Source organism: Parasteatoda tepidariorum, chromosome 3 (assembly GCF_043381705.1).
Source record: "Parasteatoda tepidariorum isolate YZ-2023 chromosome 3, CAS_Ptep_4.0, whole genome shotgun sequence".
In the NCBI taxonomy this organism is placed as follows: domain Eukaryota; kingdom Metazoa; phylum Arthropoda; class Arachnida; order Araneae; family Theridiidae; genus Parasteatoda; species Parasteatoda tepidariorum.
This window is the reverse complement of record NC_092206.1, coordinates 83,458,319-83,476,765: the sequence shown is the minus strand read 5'-3', so window position 1 is coordinate 83,476,765 and position 18,447 is coordinate 83,458,319. Positions and strand designations below refer to the sequence as shown.

Sequence of the window (18,447 nt, the reverse complement as noted above, 5' to 3'; positions counted from 1 at the left end):
GATGCATGAATAAACTATCTGCTAACTAAACTCATTAAGTTTCTACATTTCTCATGAACAGAAATAGGGTATTCATTATGCAGGATATGCAAATCACATAAATTAGCTAATAAATCACCCAATTAACCAGTTTGTTTTTTACTAATTTTAAACAATTTAGGGGTAATTTGTTGATGTGAAAGGCCAATTAAATAGAAAGCCTGATGTAAGATAAAAAGATTACATTAGTCGGATTAGCTCTTTGTCGGAATTACTCTAACGGTTACTAATTTTATGCAAATACTTCAAAGTTTTGGTAGGAACTAAGTAATTCTTTATGGTGCAATAAAACAGCACGCAAAACTATAGAAATTCTTCGATAATAAGACAGAGGTAATGATAGTGAATTTTACTGTTTGGTCGCCCTCGACCCAAATAGGAGAAGTAATGCATTAAATGAAATATATTTCACCAATGTGAACCACGCCCATTTCTGATGAATATTTCAGTTTTTTTTTCTTTCTCTTTTTTGATGTTATGTCATATTTGTTCTTATGATGTTAATACTAGTATTAAAATAAAACAACAAAAGGTGTTAGTAATATAAATGTCAGTCTGTTTACTTGAATATGTATGCTTCTTTTTTCTTTCGTTTTGTACGCAACGTTCTCGCCTTTAAGGAAAATCAACTGCTAAATATTATCACATAACTCTTTTAAACTTATTTCAGAGTTATAACGAATTAAGAACTTTTTATGCATTTATATCGATTTTATCAATCATTTGTGGTACAGACAAATAAAAATTAAATTGTACAGATGGTGAGTTAAAAAAGACCAAGAAAGACGTTACTCTGAATTACTTTTGATCTTATGGTATGATTTTCACATACCATACCAGCTAGTCTTAATTGCTCGAAGGATTATGCTTATTAGTTAGCTCTAACTATTAATTGAACTACGGAATTAGACGGAGAGACCTACATTCTCTGAACAAACTTACATTTCATGCAATTGATTGAAATTTTTGATTATTTAAGTATGGTGAATCTGAAAAATTATATCCCAAAATGTTTTATTAAAGAGTGTTGTTTAAAGAGATTGTTTAAAGTTGGTAAAGTATTTTAGAAATCAGAGAATTACACCAATGAGAGTAGTTTAAATTTTTTATTTTGTGTTAACAAATTAAAAATTTATGTTTATATGTGAGTTACTATGCAATCTTAATTTTTTTCAAAACAATACTAGTTAATAACAACATGTTTTTTTTATACTCTTTTCAGATTCAGATATAATCCTCACAGAAAACGTAGATGATTTCATCATTGGTGATCGAGTTTGGGTGAATGGTACAAAACCAGGCTACATCCAGTACCTAGGTGAGGTACAGTTCTCCCCCGGTGATTGGGCCGGAGTGGTACTCGATGACCATTCAGGTAAAAACGATGGCTCCGTTGCGGGGGTTCGATACTTTCAGTGTGAAACAAAACGTGGAGTTTTTGCAAGACCACACAAACTAACCAGATATCCATTGGTTCACGCCACTTCACCATCTGGCAAAATGATGTGTGATTCACCAACGCCACCACCCATTCAAAGATGTCTCACACCAACCAGAACACCATCACCCGGAGCTAGAAACTTGAGGGAAGGTGATAGAGTGACTATTTCCAGTTCAACTGGTCTACCCAAAACTGGATATCTCCGGTATATTGGACATACAGAGTTTGCAGCTGGAGAATGGGCTGGGGTAGAACTAGATGATCCTTTGGGCAAGAATGATGGAACTGTTGCCGGAAAAAGGTAAATTCAATATTCCATTTATGAGCCGACATGACTGTGTAGGGGTCAGGGAACTGGTCTTGCATCAGAAAGGTTCTGGGTTCGAATCCCGGACAAGCCATGGCTGTTCTTTCATTCTCTGTATTATCTGTCCTTATTGTGGGAGCAACGGTGGCCCACTTAATATGGTGTCCCTGAAAGAGTGGCTAACAAATCTGTCCTTATACGCCTAAATTATCGAATGTCAATACAGGTGGGGAGGGCATTAGAACGAGAAAAAAGAAATTCCAATTATGCAATTACAGCACACTACATTCATGTGAAATACAGTGCTAATGTCTCAAATTAGAAACTTGTTGGAAGATGTTTTTTTTTAGGAAAAGCATTATTGAGCAAATCTTATTCTAGTCTTATACAAGCATATAGCATTCGTTGCTTTTGCATAGTTATTAAATTCTGAGAACCTTCGTGCTTCTGGATACTAAAAGAAGAAAATTTTCAAATCTTATTGATTGGAATATGAACAGACTGTACCTTTTCCTTTAAAATCTTTGTTATTGGAACCAAATTAAAAGGCCAAGATGCCCTGGGATTCGAACAGTTTCAATAAAAGTAAAGCAAACGGCACACTGAGGATACAAGCGTAAAGTAATAGACATACGAGAGGCAGCTTCCCATACTTTTGCATTAGAATGCGCACATCAACTCTGCGCATCCTTACTTACATAAGTATAGAAATTTATCACCTGTATGCCTCTTTCTTATTGCTTGCCTCTTCAGTGTGTAGCCAGTATAAAGATTTTATATTTTATACAATTGGTAGAGCAACGGAGAGAAAATAAAGACAAAGCATAATAATCTTTTCTATCGTCAACAGATTAACTTTAAAGTTAATCTACTAAAATTTACTTGAAACTTTCATCCACTCAAACATAATTTTTATTCGAAAAAATTTAAGCTTTAAAAAATTAATGAGGATAAATTTTGTTCAAAATTGTTACTATTAAGCATTTTACACTAACCGTATCCTTTAATCAATTTCGAGATGCTTAGGCTAGTTACTTAAATTTCTGAAAATTAATTTTAAAGTAATTGAGGTAGGAGAAAAAATTTTTTATCTTAACACTTGAAGCACATAATTCCGAAGAGGTGCTAATTTATCATTATTATATCGTGAACTTATCACAGGTTTAAGAAAGTGCTATTCCTTGTGTTGCTTATCTCTAGAAGAGAGAGATTCGTGACCTTACTCATGTTTGCATTTCTTCAAAAAACTGATTATAGGTGGGGATAATTGCGTAAATATTTAGCTACATTTTTCGGTGGTCTTTGAAAAATGTTATGGTCTCTGCGTATAAGTCACTAGTATTTACAGAGGAAGAAATAACAGTTAAGGAAATATTTTTGTGTAGAATGGGCTAAAACAGTGCAACTAACTTATTATAAAACTTAAATTTTCTTTAAAAAAAGTTACTACGTTTTGTTCGTAATAAATAGAAGTACCCGTGGAAGCCTCAACGCCAAAATAAATTCAAGAAACTAGGGTGCGTAGGTCGTAACTAAGGTAGGCGAAATAAAACACACGATTGTGTTTATCATTTGAACTTGACCTGTGAACATTGAGTATCCCTTACCAAAAATTGGAAGATCTTCGTAATAATACTAGATTAGTTTCATGTTCTATCTTAAAAGGAATTTCTCTTAGTATTTATCTGAAATGCATCGCAAAGATTAAAGAGGCTAAATATAACCAGTGCTGATGACCTCAATAAACTATTTAATAGAAAAAGTTCATCCTTCTTTAATATGTATTTTATTTATTTCTTATTTCTACCTAGATATTTTTTTACCAAATGCTTGTTAGTAGGAATTTAATTTCTGAAATAATAAAGTAATTTAATGTTTGAATGTTATCTTTCGATTAAGTTACTGAAGCAGGTCACAAGGACCTATTTTTCTTAATAAATCTTTTTCGCAGATTTAGATTTTTGATCTTAAATGTAAATCTATCCAAAGAATGTGGTACCAAGAACTTAATTAACAAATCGGGTTGAACTAAGCTTGTAATGTGATACTTAACTTCTTAATATTTTACAATTTCATTCGAGCCAATTATGTGAAGCCAAGTAATTTTGCTCATTTATAAAAATGAATTTTATAAAAATGATTATAAAAATAATTGTAACGATTATAAAATTAATTATAAAAATGAATTTTTAAAAATGAATTTTATGCACAAAAAAAACTAAATAAATAAATACTAAAATAAATAAAAAAAGATAAATTTCTCTTATTGATAATAATTGAAAAATTAGAGATTAATTTCTTCTTTTTCCTAATAACGTTAGGACTATAGACATTATTGTTATAATTTAGAACAAATCAGTTGAATAATGCCTTAAATATAAATAATGCTTTTTTTAAGTATATTTAATTACATACGTATTTAGTGTGTGAAATTCAATCATTAGGCTTTAAGTGATATCTGTAATTATTTTATTTTACTTCTACTCAGGAATGTTATTTTTGATCAATCGTTTTTCCCTTCAGATTGCGAAACTATAAAAAATATTTACCTAGGAATTTTAAATAAAAATATGCATTATTATCTTACATTATAAATTAATGCTGTTTAATTAGTGATGATTTTGCCATGAATATTATTGTTTTAATTTAAGAACTTAATATCACATTTTTTTCATTTTAGATGAAAATACAACCGAACTTTTGATATGGTATAGCAATTAAATTTCTAGGATTAGATGCCCAAAAAGCAAATTTCTATTAAAAATATAAAAAATATTTACCACGGAATTTTAAATAAAAATATACATTGTTACCTTACATTATAAATTAATGTTGTTTAATTAGTGATGATTTTGCCATGATTATTATTGTTTTAATTTAAGGACATAATAAAACTTTTTTTTTTCATTTTAAATGAAAATACAACCGAACTTTTGATATGGTGTAGAAATTAAATTTCTAGGATTAAATATCCAAAAAACAAACTTTTTTGTTGCTTTTCTTTGATGATTAAATCACAGTATTTACTAGAAAGTTGAAAGGTGTAACGAATATCTTATAATACCAAAGATTAAGTAGTTTATATGCGTAAAATAAACATTGAGAAAGGTGTCGCATGTGACAGTAACGGTGACAAAGACGCTTATAGCTCTAAAAGACCTCATTGTATCCTTCACAATGGACGCTTTTATGCAATATTATCATCAGATTGATGACGTCACGTGCGTCAGACAGTAAATTACACTATTAAAGTGCTCTGTTCTCACATTTTTCTTGGAAGAATTATTTTCAAATGGAATAAAGACAGTTAAAGGTGAAAGTTTCAAAGCTGTACTTTAAAAGTGACAATTGCTGCGGATTTGAATATTGTTACAAGTTCAAGACAATCGAGAATAAGTTTAAAATTGAAGATTTATAATAGAACGTTTATTTTGGGCAACATGTTTTACGAGACCATTGTTTAGGAGTGAAAAGGTCAGCGACTGATAAATTGAACTAGGTTGATTGCTTGGTTTTTGAAGCTAGTTAGTAGTGTCAGCTATAACAAATTTACTACTTAAGCTTCTGATTTCACCATAAATGTGACATTTTATAACGTGATCCAGAAAGAAATTAGCATAGTTTAATAAAAAATAATTTATTTCTGTTTCTTTATTAGGTTATAATTTTTTTTGGACTTAAAAATAAAAATACACGACAAAACTCATATGAAAGATTCATTTTATTCAAAACGAATAATTTTGCAATCGTATTCATATGTCATAAAACTCATTTAATATATATCTTTCATTATAAATCACAAGTTCTAGTTATTTCAGTCTATTAGAAATTTTATATTTAAGCAAAGCAATGGTGATAGCATTTTATATTTAAAATAAGCAAAAGTGAAATATGAGTATTTATTTATTCGTAGAAAATATTTTATTAAGTTTAAGGAATTAAATAAAATAATTTTATGAGCTTTAAGTTGTAATTTAAAATGGAAATAATATGTAGATATATATTTTATTTTTCTTGCCGAGTTTAGTGGTTGCATAGTAAATTTGCTTTAGCATATACGTATTTTTGTCACAGTTTGCTTAAAGTGTGCCTCATATTTTACAACTCTTCGTTATTTTCATATATCATACCAATCATATCAGTTAATAATCTAGGTTAATTTTGACAGAAATTTATAAATTTCAAGGAAAAGGTTTTCTGATCAAAGTCAAATCAAAAACTATTTTTTTCAGTTTCAGGTTAATTATTTTCATAAATACAAAAAAAACTATTTATTTTTATGTACACGTAGAACACACGCATTCGTATAAAAACATTTTAAGCTTAAATAAAACTACACAAAATAAATTTTCTTTTTCTTTCTTCTTCTTTTTTGCAGAAATATTAAATAATTTTTTAAAATATATAAAAAAAATTTATGACTCTGATGCCACCAGTTATCATGATAAAATTACAAAATTTAGAAAAAATTATCGTTAAACTATATTCAATTGATAGTCTCCAATTGCCCATGAAATTCTGTAAAAATTACAGACCTTTCTGGTGTTCCCAACACTGTACATTTTATCAGAACATGATCGTGTTGACCATATTTTTTTCTCGGTGTAGTCTAAGAAAATTATAACTTTTTTTTGCAAATTATTGTTGCTTAAATACAAGCTTAACGATTGGAACAAAGTAGCCTCAACATATTTTAAATCTAGGATCTATGTTAAAAAATTGAATCTATTTTTACAAACAAGTTACATTTACAAGTTTCGTTTTGTTTAAATGAAAAAATTCAGTGTGTGTTCTTTTAAGAAAATTTCTCAGAACTTTGTTATTATTTATGAAAATTGCTATGGTAATATCACTGAAGTTACTTTCGCTTGAAAATAAAATATCTAAAGATGTATTTATTTCATATTTGAGTTTTGTTGATTCAATAAAAGTTTTAGTTCTTATTTTTTATAATAATATATTATATATAACGATATCTTATTATTATGAAAAATGATATTAAAAAAATATTTAATTTAGAAAATTCACATACATGCTATTTTTATTATTATAATTTGGAGATATTTTTTGGATATAAATAATAGTAATTTGTGACACAAAAATAAATATAAAATTAACTACGAATTTTATATTATTTTTATTGAAATGTTGCACTGTAAAGATAAAATTAACAGTTTTATTTCGCAATATTAATTGATGTGAAAAACTATAGAGCTTTCTGAAAACATATATATTTTAATTTTCACAGTAATACTTCATATTTTAATTTTCACAGTAATAATTACCGCAAAATTCCTGAATTGTATTTATTTACTGTCCTAAGTAAATAAATATTACTGTAAACTTTATGGTATATTATTTATGGTAAAAATGGATTTTAAGGTAATACTGATTTTACGAAGGATGTACCGAAACTGCTAGTACTTTATACCATAATTTAATTCTGAATTTTTTTACAGTTTCAAATCATTATTGCGAGAAGAATATGTTGAATACACGATACTTTTATTTTGTATATCTTTCTATTTTGCAATATAAAAGTTCCCGGAAATCCACAATAGGAACCTAAATATAAAAACTTCTACCACTTGATTATAAAGTTGTAATTGTTAATTATACAATATAAAACAAGTAAATTGTTAATTAAAACGAATTAAAAACTAAAATTATTATAAATTAAAATTAATTGGAATTAAATTTAATTAGAATTAAAATTAATTGGAATTAAATTTAATTACAATTAAAATTAATTAGAGATTCTTTATTTTCACAAAGTACTTCTAGTTCTATTTGCAACTCATTTTCCAAACTAAGCAACTCTCTAACTATTCCAAATATCAGACAAAATTGTGGTTTTGTGAAGCGTAAAGTGATTTATAGGAATCATTTTTCTTTTTTGTTTTGATCAAGGAAAAGCTTGAAAAAATTTGAAGACTCCAATAAAAAAGAGAGTTATTACTTTAAAAAACTGTAAAAAGTACTGACACTCAGAGTGACCGTACTTTTTATCATAAAATCCCTTTCTGCCGGTACTTGCAACGGAACATTAGGCGAAACATGAGGAGCAAAAAATCTGATGTGCCGCAATTTTTACAGTAATAATTATCTTAAAATCACTGAATCACCCTAGTTACAGAAATATTGCTGTGGAAATTACGTTATGATAATTTACGGTAAATATGGATTTTACTGCAAAATTGGTTCTACGGATGATGCTCCCAAAGTACCGGTAATTCATACCGTCATTTGATTTGGAATTTTTTAGTGTTGAATTTATTATAACGAAAAGAATAGTTTGAATACACGGATTCTTTTATTTTGCATATCTTAATGTTTTGCAATAAAAAAGCTCTCAGAAATCCTCTATAGAAACTTTAACAGAAAGATTTCTACCAATTAATTATAAATTCTAAAATTAATTAGAAAATAAAACTAATTAGAAATTAAAATTACAAGAACAATTACAAGTTACAAGAAAAATGTTACAGAGATAAATTATTATAAAACTTAATTAAAAATTCTTTATTTTCATAATGAATTTGTAGTTCTACTTGCAATCCGTTTTTCAAACTAAGCAACACTCTAAATATCCCAAATATCAGACAAAATTATGTTTTGTGGAGCATAGAATGATTTTTAAGAATCTTTTTTTTCCAGCGAAGAAAAGCAAGGAAAAATTCGAAAACCCAAATAAAATAGGGAGCAATTATTATTAGAAATTCCTGAGCAAATAAAATTCCAGAGAGTGAAGAATTTCCAGTTCTTCTTGCAATCTGTTTTTCAAACTAAGCAATTCTATAAATATTCCAAACATGAGACAAAATTGTGGTTTTGTGGAGTAAGAATGATTTATAAGAATTTTTTTTTTCGAGCGAGGAAAAGTAAAGAAATATTCGAAAACCCAAATAAAATAGAATGTTATGTAAGATATTCCGAAGCAAGTTAAGGTAAAAAAATATCGGAGTTCAGGAATAGTACAGACACTCAGAATCACTTTAATTAAATCATTACTGTAAAATTTACTGCCTAAATTTTACTGTAAAAATGGATTTTACGGATGATGCACCATAAGAAGGCGATACTTTATACCGTAATATTTTTTACAGTGGAGAATGAATTATAATGAAAATAAATGGTTGAGTACACGGATTCTTTTATTTTATATAACTCACTATTTTGAAACTTAAAAGTTCTCAGAAACTCTCTCAGAAAACTTCAACAAAAAGATTTCTACCAATTCCCACGGATTCTCTTACTTCAGATAACTTGCTATTTTGAAACGTTAAAGTTCTCGGAAATTCTCTCAGCAAACTTAAACATAAAGATTTCTACCAATTAAAATGTTGACACACAAGTGCACGACGGATGTTTAAATTGCATGACCGAAGGTGTGAAACTGCAATAACATTGTGGTAACGACGTAATCTGTAACTCTCATCTTGCACAGCTGCCGACACTTTGCCAAAACGTAATCCTCGCATCACGAATCATTCCGTAATAAGTCACGAAACCATTACTTTTCGTTTCTTCATCTTCGAATTTAGAAACGAAAGGGGGCAAGTTAAGGTGACCAAGCGTTTCCGGAGTTAACATGTACTTCCATGATTTATGGATTCCATAATTCCTGGGTCTTTTCATGCAGCGGCCTTGAGATTGAAGTTGAAAAATATTCTCTGATGGGGTGACATTTGGTGAATTTACTGTCTCTTGTGGAATTTATTTGTGTCCTTTGAAATCAGTTTCCGAATTCTGAAGAGTTTCATTGTTTTGACAATGAGGTGTGCTAAAATTCGAAATGGGCCTTGAAACAGACCGGAAATTGAGGTTTAAAACTCATCATAAATAGGAACTCTCATCCGTTTATGACTCAAATAATATTTTTGTTGTAACGAAAAATTTCACGATTTTTTTTATTAACGGACTTAGATATTGCTTTTAAAAGACAAGAAATATTTTTTATGGCTATGCTTAATTCAAAATCGGAAAATCATAAATCCAACATCATGGTGTGTGTATAAATGGTATTTGATTGCTGTATCACGATATAATATTAAAATGATTCGAATGAATCATTTCGAATGAATCATTATTATCACATATTATCATAAATTAAAGAATATTAATGCACCCATTTACTCATAAAGCATAGCTTTTATTTCACACAAAATCGTAAACTCTAACATAAATTTATGAATATAAATTTATGTTAGAGTTTACGATTTTGTGTGAAATAAAAGCTATGCTTTATGAATAAATGGGTGCATTAATATTCTTTAATTTTAGACAGGTTTTTTGTTTTTGGTACACGGAGGAAAAATATTGTTGTTAAATTACCGTACTGTACGATAATGACATTTCTGATAAATAAACCATAATTTTAGTAAATAAAACCGAAATATATGATAGTTAAATCGTTCATTTAGTAATTTTCCCTTTTGTATGGTAACAGTTTAACGGAAATTTTAGTTTTCAAAATTAAGGTTCTTTTACCACACATTTAGTAAGAAATACAAAACCGAGAAATAAATTTACCCAAATAAATGGCTTGTAAGCCATGTTCGAAGGTATCACTGTAAAGCTACCAAATTTTACCACAAGTTTTATTACATATTATCATATATTTTGTGTTAGCTTAGCCAAAATCGTTACCAAAGCACCTCGGTAAAAATTGCCCCGAGTTATTTGGGTTTCCATCTTGCCAGAAGCACTGGAGTTGCATAAATGTTGACACAAACTTCTAAGAGAGTTAGGGATCTTAATCAGAATTGAAACTGCATAGAAACACATTTCCCAGAAAATATCAGTGGTACTTCCATATTATAAACTGTTTCTTTGTGTGCTTCTCAATATGTCATAAAAGAGAAGTGCCCCAGCAGCGTACGACGACATTTATTATAGATTTTTAAAATGTCATTCAAAAAAGTCTGTAGCTTTAAGAGACAAAACTGATATCAGATTCGAAATCCCCACATCAGAATCAGGCAAGATGGAATATTTGTAAAAATGCAACTAAAATTTCGCTCCCCAGTGTTAATGGTTGGGATTCTAAGGAGTAGCATGATCCATAATTGTCTTTAATGTACAATTATTTATTTTATACATAAATATGTTTGACGCTGATAACAAATTATTTTATAACTTGACAGTAAAATCCTTCTTTTTTCTGTTTCTGATTTTTCTGTTTTTTCTCCAGATATTTCAAGTGTTCTCCAAATTATGGTCTATTTTCACCATCACATAAAGTTACCAAGATAACTGGCAGCCTTGATAGGCATCATCGGAGGACTCATCACAACTCAGTAAGTGTTTTCTCTTACTTTTAACCCCCCAACAACTAGATCATTTCTCTGATGATTACAGCAAGATGAAAACAGCAAGAGAGACTCAGATGAAAACAGCAAGAGAGACTCTAACAATGCAATACTTTAAATAAATAATCCCAAGAAACTGAAGCGGTAAACATGCTACTTGATTTTAAAAATATAAATCATTTGCTTCAAAAATATACAGATTGGAAATAGCAGTTAACATTTTTCAAGCGCTCCAAAATATGCGCTTATTTTCAAGACTTTCCAGAAGTGAAAAATCAAAAGTTATTTGAAATATAATGCATAAAGCTGCCAGTGAAAAATGGAAAAATAAAGGCGAAAAACAAAACTAGAAGAACCTCAGTAGCCGAGAGAGAATAAAAGTAAAGATGAAAAAACAGAATAAGAAAAACTACTGTAGCAGAGAGGGGCAACTCAGGGTAAAATGTATTTCCGCTCGCTTTGGAGAGAAGGTGAAGAACTACTGTCGTTAACAAAGGAATCAGCATTCATATGAATAAAACAAGATTCCAGGGCATCAAGACGAGCTGATGTGTATGGTGTTTAAAAAAGTCGACAATGTCAAAAGTGAATTCAAGCTCAAGATTCTAAAGATGTGCAGAAAGTGCTTACTTCTCTTGATAATGGATTCTCTTTGATAATGCACATATATACCGTGTTTCTTAAGTCTGCATTTTAAAACGTGTCTAATATGTCCGATGTATCTAAGATCGCACAGACAACCAACCACTTTTCATGTCCACATGGGGTGACCTATATCGGAAATAATTAACAAGCTCATAGGGTACCCCCGATTTGTCCTGTAAGGTGTTCATACAGGAAATTTTGAGTCATGAGTAAAATTATATTGATGAATGAAATTATATAGATGTTATATAGTTCCAACAGCGGTAATTAGTTAATTTATAAATTGCAGCAAGTTATTTGAATGATTTATATATTTTGGTTATTTTGATCAATTACAAACTCCTTCCTTTATCCCAACAAAAAAAAAATTTAAAAATTTATATTTATATATATATGGTTAGAGAATATGATAACTATAGATGGTAGAGCATTGTTTCCACAATTAGAAAATGGAATCTTAACAATTTCATGTTTTTATTTTGCAGTTTTATGATAACAACATTGCGAACATAGTTTTCAAAATGCTATACAAGTTACTTGGGGTTTTCTTGGATTAAAATAATATGTAATAATTTCAAATCTAAAAAATTAGATTTATTTGATTAGAGACTGCATTGTGCGCGATTCAAAATTTAATAATGTGTTAACTTTTTCTGCAAAAAAGTGATAGCATCCAGAATCAAACAGCCTAGTCTTATAGATGTTGTGGTTTTCATTTATAGCATTCTACACTGTTAATAATTACCCGGAAAAGTAGTTAAATAACAGATTATTTGTTAATTTACCATTTTCAACCGAAACAGTCAAATAACTATAAACAAGATGGTATTCAAACTGCTAAATGTGAGAAAAACAGTTTATTAACTGTTTTTTACCTAATACGTTTAAACAACCAGAATTTTATTGCACTAACTAGGTCCACATAGGGTTAATCTGTCAATCTTATGACCGAAGGATTGGGGTTCCGAGTCCCCGAGTTGACACCATATAATTTCCACCAATCTCTTCAACACATGAAGAGTTTCCTATGTACTGCACTCTTTAATTTGTGATCCTGGATTATAAGAATACGATATTCTCATTTCAGCATAGATAGCAGCACCATAAAACTGCTAAACTATCTCCAATATCCAGTTAAATTTCTTTTTTCTAATTTTGAAACCATGCGACTTGTAAATGTTTAAGAAACCGTATAGTTTCGTATTTATGGTTTTTATAACCTTGCTAGTTGTAAACCATACTAGTGGTAAAAAAAGTTTAACCATACTAGTTGTAAAAAAATATCAAAACAGTCAAGGTAAATGCTGTCCCCTATCTTAAACTTTAATTGGATGGATAGACTGTTGCGGGTTATTTCACCATAATTTTAAAATTAAAATTCTAACAGTGTAGATTTTGTACAAAGTAGAACGTATATGAGTAAGATCCCTAAATAAAGTTTATCAAGTATGATGATGCTGTTTGAAATGTTCAAATTATGTCCATGCTGCACTTTATTTAAGAATTAATTCGAAGATTAAATTGATTCGGTTATTTCCGTTTTGGTTCTAGTTTGGAAGCATATTTGAAGTATTTAACTCGTGTATTTTCAGATTTAAAATCCGACGTGTATTTTACGAAATATTTGATCATTACCGTATGTCTGGGGTTTCCTTCATATAAAAATTTATAATTACAGCCGTTTAATTCCTACGCCTAAATATTTAAAATAAAATTGCATTTCCTCGCACAAAAATAAAAAAATTGATTCATACAAAAAAAAAAAAAAAAAAANATAAAAAAAAAAAAAAAAAATGAATGCACAACAACATACATACTTTCCAAATTAAAAAAACAGCTTAGAATATTTATTTAAAATACTTATAAATTATAAATCTAATAAGATCATCTCCGATTCAATTAAATCAATTATATCAATTTATTTAAATTAGATATAAGTATTGACAATATCTATACATTTTAGGCTTCCTAAATGTAACCATTTATTATAACAACCTTTTAATTCTAATACCTAAATACCCAAAATAAAATTGCATTTTCTCGAACATAATAATTAGCATGTACAAAAATAGTTTTCACGTATAGAAACAAACAAAAAATAAAAATTAATCTTTACGAAGAATAATGAATGCACAACAAGATACATATGATCATTATTTTAAAAAAAAGCAATTTATAATATTTATTTTGAACATATAAAACTGATAAATCCATCGCCCACCCAATTAAATCAATTATGTGAAATTATTTAAATTAGACATTAGATTTGACGATTTCTATGTATTCAAAGTTTCCTTCATGTCACAATTAATCATTTGACCTCTTAATTCCTATACCTAAATACCTGAAATATAATTGCCTTTTCTCGTACTAAAATGAAAAAAAAAATTAGTTTCTGGCCTAAAAAAACAAATGCATAGCAAGATACATTTTATCCCAAGCTAAAAAAGCAGCTTGCAATATTTATTTAAAACACTTATAAGATATAATTTCATAAATCCATGCCCCATTCAATTAAGTCAATCGTGTGAATTTAATTAAATTAGATACTTGTTAATGTGTTTTGTTACGTGAGAGTTTCGGCGTTTTCCTTTACGGTTTAATTGTAAAGCTATAAAATCGGTTGGTGATCAAGAGATCTCCGGAAAGATAATAAATCGAAGCAATGTTTCTTTGTGTAATTTAATTGACAGTATGATAATCACACAGTCGGTATCCTCTGAACTCAAAGAATGAAGGATTGATGAATATAAAATATCATTCATGGAGAGAGAAAAGAATTTGATAAAATTACAGCACATTGTATAATAATGACATTTCTGGCAAAAAAACATCAGCATAATTCAGGCAATAAATCAAAATATACGGTATTTGAACCATTCATTTGGTAATTTTTCTGTTCAATGATTATTATGGTTTTATTATTATTATCCGGAAATTATGGTTTTTTAAAATTATAGTTTTTCACCACATATTTAACGAAAATTCGTAACTGAAATGTATATATAACCGAAAGTTCTAAGGTTTCGTTAAAAAAAATTACCAAATTTTATCTTATTTACTATCAAAATCATATTTATCAAAAGTAATAACAAAATTGCTTCGATTGAAACTATAGTGTTTTTTGGAAATTCCATGGAGCTGGAATTTAATTTTACCATATCCTGGTGGTTTTGACCATACTCTTTTTCCCTTCAGTGTGCGATCTATCAAAAAAAATAAACAAAGCAAAATGTATAAGAACTGTTTCAAAATTAAAGAAAAAAGCTACAACAGGTTTTTACAACCAGAACGATTAAAAGGAAAAGAGGAAAAAAAAGATAGCAAAAAAACTCCACAAAAATATTAATTTGCAATTAAAGAATAATATGGGAAAAACTAGCTATTAATGTGTGATAATTTTTATTGAGATTCTTTTTCAAAGTGGATTTTGTTGATATTACGATTGCAGATATTGCGGCCATAGAACGAAACACTATCAGTTACATTTCCGATTTCTAGATATGTTAAGTATTTAAATCTAAAATAAATTTGCTTCACAGATTGTATCATGTAAACAATACGCAAATAGTTTTCTTTACAAAATGAGTTTCTCCATGGTCAAAAACAAAGCAATATGAATTTAAAACATTTTAAGTGCATTTTTTTAATATTACTGTATTATTTAATATTACTGTAACTAACTAAATAAATATTACTGTAAAAATTACGTTACAATATTTTACGGTATAAATGGATTTTGCGGTTGATAATTCCAAAGTGCTGGTACTTAATACCGTAATTGGATCCGTAATTTTTTTACTTTGTACTACGGTAAGAAAAACCAATGTCCCGTTCGGTGTACGTTTTTTGTAATCTAAAAGTGTGATTTCGTACAAATGCTTTTAAACTTTTTATTGCATGAATTAATAAAAATACTTTTCAGTCTATTTATTAATAGTTTTGTTTAGAATTAAAACATAATTTATAGAAATGTAAATTAAAGTTATGGCATTTTAATTACTTTAATGTTGCAATTAATTTAGTTGTGTTTAAAAAATAATGTCTTAAGAATTTATTATAAAAATTATAATGTAGTCACACAGTAGTTTAGTTTCTCCTTCTGCTTGTGCTTTTGTTGTGTGTTTGTTGTTTGTGTGTCTTATTCTGTGCTTGTTGTGTGTTCGCAGGGGCTGCGTGCATGAAAATAAAGACTATACGTCCCCTCTAACTTGGTGCCGAACTCCAGAGTAACCAATTGACCTCCGGACACCATTCCGTCCATCATTGTATTATGCTGCATGTCGTAACGTTTAACTCATATTTGTAAAATATATATTTTAATGATAAACTTTATTAATAAAGATATTTTATTCCTTTAATTGAGGATTTTCATTTTTGTGGTCATACACACTTAAAAAATCTATTAAACATCAGATTCCTTATGCAAAATTTAACATTTAATTAAAATTTAAAATACTTTTGTTTCATCGTTTTTTTAAATTTACTCGTCTACAATTAATTTAATTTTGCAGTATGCTAATCTTTAAATAACTCTATATTAAAATGAACTTTTAATATGATTTTTTTGAAATTGATATTTTCAAAGTTTTATTTGCAATTTAAAATAATCTATTAAGTTAAAAGCATAAGTTTGGTATTTAATTTGGGACTTGTATCTGCTATATGTGTTTTTTCCAATTTAATATTATTTCTGCATGCTTTATTCTAATTGTATATAACATAATACGTTTCCACATCCAGCTTTGCCATGCTTTAATTTTATATATTATAACTCGTTTAATATAAATATTACATATAGAAGACAATAAGAATTAACTTTAAAAGTCAATAATGGGGTCAATAATTTTTTATTATTAAAATCAATTTTTTTTTTATTTAAAGTCAAAATAATAATTTTTGCAGTAAGAAATCAGTATATTTATTCTCGTTGCTTTCAAACTATACAAGCACGCATTTATATTCATTTTCAAAGCAAGTAATAATGTTGGTTATGCTTATTTCTGTGAAAACAATTTTCAAAACTTCAAAAACAATTCGCTAAATATTATTTTAATTATACTTTACAAATTAAATAATGTTGTCCTTAAGAAAATTAATGACATGATTCATTTCGAAGCTACTTTTTTAAATATTTTCCTTCTCCTTTGGCATTTAAGCCAAGGACAGGCCAGAGGCGTACTGGCGTGTTTATATTTATCGGAGTCTAATTTGATGTTTTTAATTAGTCAGCTTTGATGTTTTTAATTAGTTACCTTTGATGTTTTCAAATCTTTACGTCACTAAGCCACCTGAGTTGATGTCTTTCCCTTTTGCTAGTGCTTCCTGGCTTATTGAAAGTTAAGAGCTCAGTGGGGGATGAGGTTGATCTTTTGTTCTAAATAAGTTGTCTGGTTGCTTATATCGCTAAAACATTTCGCGGTTATAAAAAAATTCTCCGGATCTAGATATTTTGCGAAGTATATTGCCAAAGGTGGCTGAGTGGTAGCGCTTGGCGTGTCACAGGTCTTGGGTTCGATCCTGGGACGGGGCAAGGTTGATTCAGCCCTTCTATGGGTCGATAAAAATGAATACCAAGTATGCTTGCAGACTAAGCACTGGGGATTTTTAGTCCTCGAGCGAAATTCAGTTTGCATCTTTGCACCAAGTATGTAGAACCAAATTTAGTTTGAGAACTGAGTTTATTTTGTATATTTCTGTTTTGGTTTTATTTATTCGATGTACAGCTTCTGCTGCCATGGAGGATTACTGGTTGAATTAATGCTTTATACATTCTGATTTTAGTTCTTAATGCTAATGAGTTGTTACCTCAGTTGGATTTTCCCCTTAAAATAGCATCTGTTTGCTAACATCAAGCAATGGTGAATTTTGAACAATTAGTTTAGTGAAAAATACCACTGTAGTTTGAAGTGAATTTTTTAATGAATTAATTCTACAACAAAAATCAATTAAGTATCCTTAATGATTTTACTAAAATCACAATAACAATAAAAATGATTTAAAAAATGTATTTAGTTTTTTTTCTTCAAAAAAACTGTTTTGAAAGCTTTTTTGTTTTAAATTGAGGTTAAATAATGTTTATTTTTCGACATTATCTTTGAACTATAGATTTATTTAAATATGAAGTGACTATGTAAATTTCTATATTGTAGCTCCTAATCAGAATTATGGTCTGTTTCAAGGTTTTTTGATTAATAGAAATGTTTTGCAGGTTTTATCAAAAATAAATAACTCCCTCAAGCTAAATTATTACCATTTTCTTAAAGATGCTAAATATTTTGGAAATTGAAGTTGCTGAAAAATATTCTCAATTAGTGATATAGATTATGATACTCAAATACTTGCGTAATGAAATAAAAACTATAACAGCATATAAAATTTTCATAGTTGAACATGAAGTTCATTTTCACAGCTGAACATGAACATGAAGTTTTTTACAAGCACTAAGATGTAAATAAATATGTTAGAAACATAAATTATTTTAGAACACTTTTTGCTTGCTGGTATCCTTTGCACCTGACTAACTGAATCTAATAAAATATCCAAGTCAAAATTTTCGATGGTTTTTAAGTGAGGGACCAACATAATCTTAACGGTATTCATCATTAATTGTATCATGAACCATTATATTTTTTGATAGTAACCAACATAAGTAACCTTCACCCCAATGTAGGAATTCAGACTGATTTATGATAGGCCAACAT

At 28.6% G+C, this 18,447-nt stretch overlaps 1 protein-coding gene across 1 annotated transcript in view; it reads left to right on the top strand.

Annotated features, from left to right (window-relative positions):
• The window catches only part of LOC107457554 (CAP-Gly domain-containing linker protein 1), a 76,922-nt gene that overhangs the window by 8,620 nt on the left and 49,855 nt on the right, over window positions 1-18,447 (top strand). Inside the window, exons 2-3 of the mRNA XM_043044937.2 lie at window positions 1,262-1,781; window positions 10,981-11,086. Coding sequence (XP_042900871.1) covers window positions 1,262-1,781; window positions 10,981-11,086 — 626 coding nt within the window. The remainder of the gene's footprint in view (window positions 1-1,261; window positions 1,782-10,980; window positions 11,087-18,447) is intronic.